This window comes from Chiloscyllium plagiosum, chromosome 6 (genome assembly GCF_004010195.1).
Source record: "Chiloscyllium plagiosum isolate BGI_BamShark_2017 chromosome 6, ASM401019v2, whole genome shotgun sequence".
Taxonomy (NCBI): domain Eukaryota; kingdom Metazoa; phylum Chordata; class Chondrichthyes; order Orectolobiformes; family Hemiscylliidae; genus Chiloscyllium; species Chiloscyllium plagiosum.
The window spans coordinates 120,588,867-120,596,638 of NC_057715.1; the positions used below are offsets into that span (position 1 = coordinate 120,588,867).

General features: G+C 40.3%; 1 protein-coding gene across 11 annotated transcripts in view; it reads right to left on the reverse strand.

Moving 5' to 3' along the window:
- The window catches only part of LOC122551006 (membrane-associated phosphatidylinositol transfer protein 2), a 475,269-nt gene that overhangs the window by 32,917 nt on the left and 434,580 nt on the right, over nt 1–7,772 (reverse strand). For 9 of the 11 annotated variants that reach the window (XM_043692613.1, XM_043692617.1, XM_043692618.1 and 6 more), the window contains 3 exons: nt 6,046–6,221; nt 4,203–4,373; nt 1,255–1,401 (listed from right to left, as the gene is read on the reverse strand). In XM_043692613.1, the coding sequence (XP_043548548.1) occupies nt 1,255–1,401; nt 4,203–4,373; nt 6,046–6,221 (494 nt within the window). The remainder of the gene's footprint in view (nt 1–1,254; nt 1,402–4,202; nt 4,374–6,045; nt 6,222–7,772) is intronic. The other 2 variants (XM_043692621.1, XM_043692623.1) reach the window with 1 other exon arrangement.

The window sequence follows — 7,772 nt, forward strand, 5'->3', positions numbered from 1 at the left end:
TCTGGCACCACAATGCACTGGTTGACAGGTATAATGTTCTCAATGATACTTTCAATGTGTAGGACAATTAGATTAATTGCTTATATCATGGTTTATCTGTTCTAGGAAAACAAATTAAAGATGATTATTAAATATGCATTTAATTAATGAGTTGAATTTAAACAGTATGAATTATTTCAGTACTAACTTCTCAGCAGCAGTCATGCCAAAGCAGAAACAAAAGCATGAAATGCAAAGTAAAATCCAAACTGTCTCTTGAGAAAGCAGGAGTGGAATAGACTGTTATTCATCAATATGATCTTCAAACATAAATTAACTCCATGCAAAAACACAATTATAAACTATGGCTAGGTAAGATCAAAAACCTGCTCGGTATGTTTTGGTTTTTGATATTAATGGGAAGATGATTCTACAGTATTTAATATAGAAGCTATGCAAAAGCAGTGGATTCCTTTTCTCTGGGGTTTTGCAGTCATGCTGGAGGGTGTCACTCACCATCTATGCACTTGCCAGGGAAGACTCTGTGAATGAAGCCATTCACCAGTTTGTTTTTTTTTATATACAGTACATTAATCAATCTCATGAGACATTGCACCCAGGAAGTTACAGCCAAGTCTTCAGCTGAGGTGAGATTGGGGGGGTAGGGGATAATGGGTGCAGGAAGCACAAATGTAAGTCAGTTCTGATTTTGTAGTTACATATTCTACACGCACTAACATTTCAAATATTCTGCCCATTTAAAAGTGTAAATGAACTGATTACATTTTTAATTCAAAGCTTTGATAAATGCAGATTAAAATCAAACATTTCATCATGCTGAACTTGAAAGAATTTCAACAGCTCTGTACTTAATCCAGTAATATTATTAATTATCAAATATTGCTTCATAGTTGTTCCATTTTGAGATGGAGATTCAAACTGAATTCCTACATAATAGTGCTTGCCTGTGTGTATTAGTGGGTTTAAGTATTTGTAGGATGTGACTTGGGACATTTTACAAATCAAATGATGCCAAATAAACTTGTGTTATTGTTTTTGAAGATGCAATGTGGCCTGGGTAGGTGCACAATTTTCCCTGCCAATTGTGATCATTAGTCTACTCATCATTTCATAATATCCCTGTACACTGTCCCATTCCCACCCACAACAGTGAAAATGTTTCAAGTCCGTTCTAATCACAAAACATATCACTTCTAAACAAAGAAGCAGGCACATAGCACAAATCACAACAATACAGAAGGAGAGACTACACACACTCTGCAACAGTTGGATTCCTACTGGAACCATCTTGCCAGTTAAGGACAGGAACAGGAATACTAGTTTCCATTACACTCTCCTGTCGTTGGAGAGTCACAAATGGAGTTTCCAGGATGAGGGTGGGGTTGTTCTGGATTGTCTCAACTAGAGCAGACGGGAGAAAAACAAAAGGACAGACATCTAGCTACAAACCGTACAGCAAACATCACAGTCAACCACTTAGAGCAACTGAGAAGGTTAATGCTGACAACTTTGTTCATATTTTCTGATTTCTCATGCTACTGAAATAGTTAATAAGTTGATGTTTAATCTAAGTGACTTTACATGTTTTACAATATAAGGATCAAATTTATCTCTTGAAAATTAAGGGAAAATACAAACCTGTTGAAACACAAAACAGAGAGAGAACACAGTTTCTTAGCTATCCCTGTTTTAACAACAATGCCATAGAATCAAATACAATTTATATTCACAGTTACACCTAACAGGTTCCCATTTCTGGTTTCTACTGTACTATAGGAATATTCACACATTTATTATGCAGGAATGGTCTAATTAGTTTATTACTGCAATGAAAATAGGGTCCTCTGCATATGAAACAAATGCTATTTCCTAAACTTGCAGTCTTCTTTAACTTATTTCCAAAACACGAAAAAAAGTCTAATTCTGTTTGTTGGCCAACACACGCTACTGTAAGCTTTATACCCTCAAGCATGTGTAGTTGATTCAAACATTTTCCAAACAGAGCACTTGTTATAATATGTAACTTGTTCTAATGTATAGCTCTGATCATGCTGGCTAATTATTGATAATTAACAAGCAAAACATCCTATACAGTTGTTCCTGGAAAACATGTATAATGCAATCTACCAGCATATCTAACTAGTTGTTGTGGTTCTGTTCGCCGAGCTGGGAATTTGTGTTGCAGACACTTCGTCCTCTGTCTAGGTGACATCCTCAGTGCTTGGGAGCCTCCTGTGAAGCGCTCCTGTGATCTTTCCTTCGGCATTTATAGTGGCCTGTCCCTGCCGCTTCCGGTTGTCAGTTACAGTTGTCCGCTGCAGTGGCCGGTATATTGGGTCCAGGTCAACGTGTTTGTTGATAGAATCTGTGAATGAGTGCCACGTCTCTAAGAATTCCCTGGCTGTTCTCTGTTTGGCTTGTCCTATAATAGTAGTGTTGTCCCAGTCGAACCCATGTTGCTTGTCATCTGTGTGTGTGGCTACTAAGGATAGCTGGTCATGTCGTTTCGTGGCTATTTGGTGTTCATGGATACGGATCGTTAGCTGTCTTCCTGTTTGTTCTATGTAGTGTTTTGTGCAGTCCTTGCATGGGATTTTGTACACTACATTGGTTTTGCTCATGCTGGGTATTGGGTCCTTCGTTCTGGTGAGTTGTTGTCTGAGAGTGGCTGTTGATTTGTGTGCTGTTATGAGTCCTAGTGGTCGTAGTAGTCTCGCTGTCAGTTCGGAAATGCTCATGATATATGGTAGTGTGGCTAGTCCTTTGGATTGTGGCATGTCCTCGTTCCGTTGTCTTTCCCTTAGGCATCTGTTGATGAAGTTGCGCGGGTATCCATTTTTGGCGAATACATTGTAGAGGTGTTCTTCTTCCTCTTTTTGCAGTTCTGGTGTACTGCAGTGTGTTGTGGCCCTTTTGAACAGTGTCTTGATGCAACTTCTTTTGTGTGTGTTGGGTGGTTCCTTTCGTAGTCAGGACTTGTTCTGTGTGTGTGGCTTTCCTGTATACCTTTGTGGTGAATTCTCCGTTCGGTGTTCTCTGTACCATCATGTCTAGGAATGGGAGTTGGTTGTCCTTTTCTTCCTCTCTCGTGAATCGGATTCCTGTGAGTGTGGCGTTGATGATCCGGTGTGTGTTCTCTATTTCTGTGCTTTTAATGATTACAAAGGTGTCATCGACATATCTGACCCAGAGTTTGGGTTGAATTTGCGGTACGACTGTTTGTTCTAATCTTTGCATTACAGCTTCTGCTATGAGTCCAGAGATGGGTGAGCCCATGGGTGTGCCGATGATTTGTTCATATATTTGGTTGTTAAATGTGAAGTGTGTTGTGAGGCACAGGTCCAGTAGTTTGAGTATGCCGTCTTTGTTGATAGGTTCCCCATCTTGTTGTCTGTTCCGTATGTCCAGCAGGTTGGCTATTGTTTCTCTGGCTAGGGTTTTGTCGACAGAGGTGAACAGTGCTGTTACATCGAATGAGACCATAGTTTCTTCCTTGTCTATATGTATATTTCTGATGATGTCCAAGAATTCCTGTGTTGACTATATAGAGTGTCTGGATCCGCTGATCAGGTATTTCAGTTTCTGTTGGAGTTCTTTAGCTAGTTTAAGCGATGGTGTCCCTGGTAGCGATACGATGGGTCTGAGTGGGATGTCTGGTTTGTGCACTTTAGGTAGTCCATAGAATCTGGGGGTGGTGTTGCTTTCAGGTTTCATTCTCTCCGTATCCATGAACACCAACTAGCCACAAAACAACACGACCAGCTATCCTTAGTAGCCACACATGCAGATGACAGGCAACATGAGCTCGACTGGGACAACACTACTATTATAGGACAAGCCAAACAGAGAACAGCCAGGGAATTCCTAGAGGCGTGGAACTCACTCACAGATTCTATCAACAAACACATTGACCTGGACCCAATATACCGGCCACTGCAGCGGACAGCTGTAACTGACAACCGGAAGCGGCAGAGACAAACCATTATAAATGCCGAAGGAAACAACACAGAAGCGCTTTACAGGAGGCCCCCGAGCACTGAGGATGTCACCTAGACAGGGGACGAAACGTCTGCAACACAAATTCCCAGCTCGTCGACCAGAACCACAACAATGAGCACCCGAGCTACAAATCTTCTCACAAACTTTGAATATCTAACTAGGTTAACTAGTAGCTCTCTGTTGCTGATTGAAAGTGCACCTACCCAGAAGAACAGAGCTGCCATCACCCAGTGGGAATCTCTGATACCGGGGAACATTAAATGGTGGGAGCAGGTGGAATTTCTTCTCCAAAAGTGGCTCCAAGCGGGAAGATGAAGGATCCGCTGGATGGAAGAGATTGTAAACATGTTGACACGCTGGTCTCAACTGGTAGACTGAGAAGGAATGGAATAGATGTGACAATTAACAGACTTTGTTTAACACTATGTTTTCTAAGGTAAACATTAATTTTCATGATTCAAGTAAAACGTTACTGAGGAAAGGGATGTTATTACTCTCACCAGCTACTGGGCAGTGAACCTTCAAATTGATTTTGTACTTTCATTTGACTCCATTTCAGTTACCTATTGGATAGTTTCTTAATAAAAAATTGCAACAGATGAACAACAGCAACAAATAAAAATAAAGTGGGAAAGATCCTGGTTTGAAACAAATGGTGCCAGGATACACCACACACTTCACGGAAAAATGTAGGATATCCAAGATGAGGGGAGAAGGAAGGATAAATAAAGTAACATGCGAAACAGGCTGCAATTCATCAGTAACAATTTTTCACTCACAGCAAGTTAAAGTGAATCCATTAGCATGCCTAGGATATTTATTTTACGCAGGATGAGCAGGATTAGACACAAAGAAGATGCAAAATCCAAATCGGAGAGATAGGTAAAATTCCTCAAATATTTGTTTTCACAGTGTCAGCTACCCTGAAACAGAGTGTTCACTGAGTACAGTGTTTCAGGGAGGAACTGGCTAAGATCTAGCCAGTAGAAGATAGCTTGTAACAGAAGTTGGGTGAGGTTAACTGGCTAAACCAGCAGTCACCATGATCTTTGTAAATTAATTATCTTCTGGATCAGAATGGAATCTCTATGGGGATTTTCTTTTCCTGTTTGGCCACAGATTTTCTTTTGGTCTTGCACAAGATTACGTGATGTGAAATGGAACATTGTTGGTTGGGACAAGTTGGGAGACCCACTTGGATTCCAGTCCTTTTCCTGCTACATTAGAATGGATCATATGGGAACCAGGAAGAGCTAGTCAACTGGATACAAAATTGGCTTGATGGTAGAGAACAGAGGATAGTGGTAGACGGTTGGTGTTCACAAGGTATGTGACCAGTGCTGTTGCACAAGGATTGGTGCTGGGTCGACTGTTGTTCTGCATTTATGAGAATATAGGAGAACATCTCACCCAGACTCAGCTACAGGAAGGATGTTATTAAACTGGTAAAGTTGCAAAGAAGACTTACAAGGATGTTACTGAGTTTGGAATGTTTGAGTTATAAGGAGAGGCTAGTTAGGCTGGTACTTTTTCCCCTGGAGTGTGGGAAGCTGAGGTTTATAAAATCTTGAGGGGCATAGATAAGGTGAACAGCCAAGTTTTCTGCCACAGGGTAGGGGAGTCCAAAACTAGAGGGCATAGGTTTAAGATGTAAGGATAAAGATTTAAAAGGGACCTAAGAGGCGATGTTTTCACACATATGTTTATGGATTGAGATGCCAGAGGAAATGGCAGATGCAGGTAGAGTTACATCACTTAAAAGACATTTGGATAGATACTTGGATAAGAAAGGTTTAGAGGGATATGGGCCAAATGAGGGAAAATCTAGTTCAATTTAGGAAATCGTCGGCATTGATGAATTGGGCTGAAGGGCCTGTTTCTGTACTGTATGACTCAATGATATAGATAACTTCCTGAGCAATAAATGCTGCAATACCAAAGCACTTTCCCAGTCAGAAACAAGATGTAGAAACAAAATTTACTGGCACACAATGTTTCAGTTTCATTGTAACAAACAGAGGGAATTGCACTGGTCGAGCTACCCACCATCCAAGCTTGGAATCACTGTCTTCCTCAATGCCAGCACCAGTCCCAAGGGAGAGCCAAACAGAAAGAAGTCAGTCACTTCAAATTCAAACTTCCCAGGGTTTACTCCTTCCAGCATGGTTGAACTACTAGATCGTCTTGACCCAGGATCATTCTTAAAAACGCTAGATTGCAAACTACAAGAAAAAACACAAATATTAATATTTAAGATACCTTTCTTGTAAATTAAATTCCCAATAAAACTGCACCTCAGCTAGGCCATCAATCTGCTATATCAAAGGTTAAACATTAAAAAGAGAGGAATGAGCAGTGCAGAGAAATTATGTCCATTCTACCCTTCAATAGATCTCAATAAACAATGCCTTGTACCCCATGTAGGTGAATTCAGAGGATCAACACAGCAGCAACAGGAAATGGAAAGTGGACATTTTGTCAAAAATGCACAGGTCACAATAAAGTAAACACCACATAAACACCATGGAATTTCATTAAGAGACAAACTAACCACTGCCCCATGTTATTCAATGGTGTTACCATCATTGAATCCCCCACGATCAACATCCTGGGAGTTATTATTGATCAGAAGCTCAACTGGACTCACCATATACGTGCAGTGGCTGCACAGAATATTGTGGAAAGTAACACTCCTCCTGATTCCCCAAAGCCTGTCCACCATCAACAAGACACAAGTCAGGAGTGTGATGGAATATTCCCCACTTGCCTGGATGAGTGCAGCTCCAGCAACACTCAAAGAGCTTGACACCATCCAGGACAAAGCAGCCCACTTGTTTAGCACTGCATTCACAAGCATCCACTCCCTCCATCACGGACGCTCAGTAGCAGTAGTGTGTACTATCTACAAGATGCATTCAAAATATTCATGAAAGATCCTCAGACAGCACCTTCCAAACCCACAACCACTTCCATCACAACTTCAATTCATAAAACATCAACACTAACAGCAAATCATACTGGGTCAACTTCTCAGGGACAGTGAAAAACAAAGAATAAATAACAAAATAAATATAGCACAGGAGCAGGCCTTCGGTCCTCCAAGCCTGCGCCAATCCTGATCCTCTATATAAACCTGTCACCTATTTTCTTTTTTTTTATAGATATTTTTATTAGAAATTTAACATTTTTACAAGTTTACAAAAATAAACAAAACTCTCAAGTACAAACATTGATATACAATTAAATCCTAAATATATAATAACCAAAATTTAACAAAAGAAAAATACCGAGAAAGAAAAAAAAACAAAACTCAACTAACTACTAATCTAACCTACAACTAACCAGAGTGTATATTTAAGTCACTTACATTATTCAAATAAGTCAAAGAGAAAAAAAACTGCGGATAACACAGAAATTGGTTAGTGAGATACATGCTCGGAATGTGTTAACAAAACCCGTATTCGTGCGAGATTCCTCTCCCAAGGGGCCCCGGATCAGCCAGGTTTGCTATCTCAATTAAATAAAAGCCCTTGTTAGGATAGCCGAAATATCTGTATTCATAGAATTCAAGAAGGGCAGCCATATTTTATAAAATAATTCGGTCTTTCTGTGCACCATATTTGTAAGGAAGTCAAGGGGAATGCATTCCATAATTAATCTGTGCCAATTTGAACGTCCAGGGGGGCCCTCAGCCACCCAGTTTACCAAAATATTTTTCCTTGCACAGAAAGAGAGAATAGAAAATAGTCTCTTCCCGTGCATGTCCAGGGAGG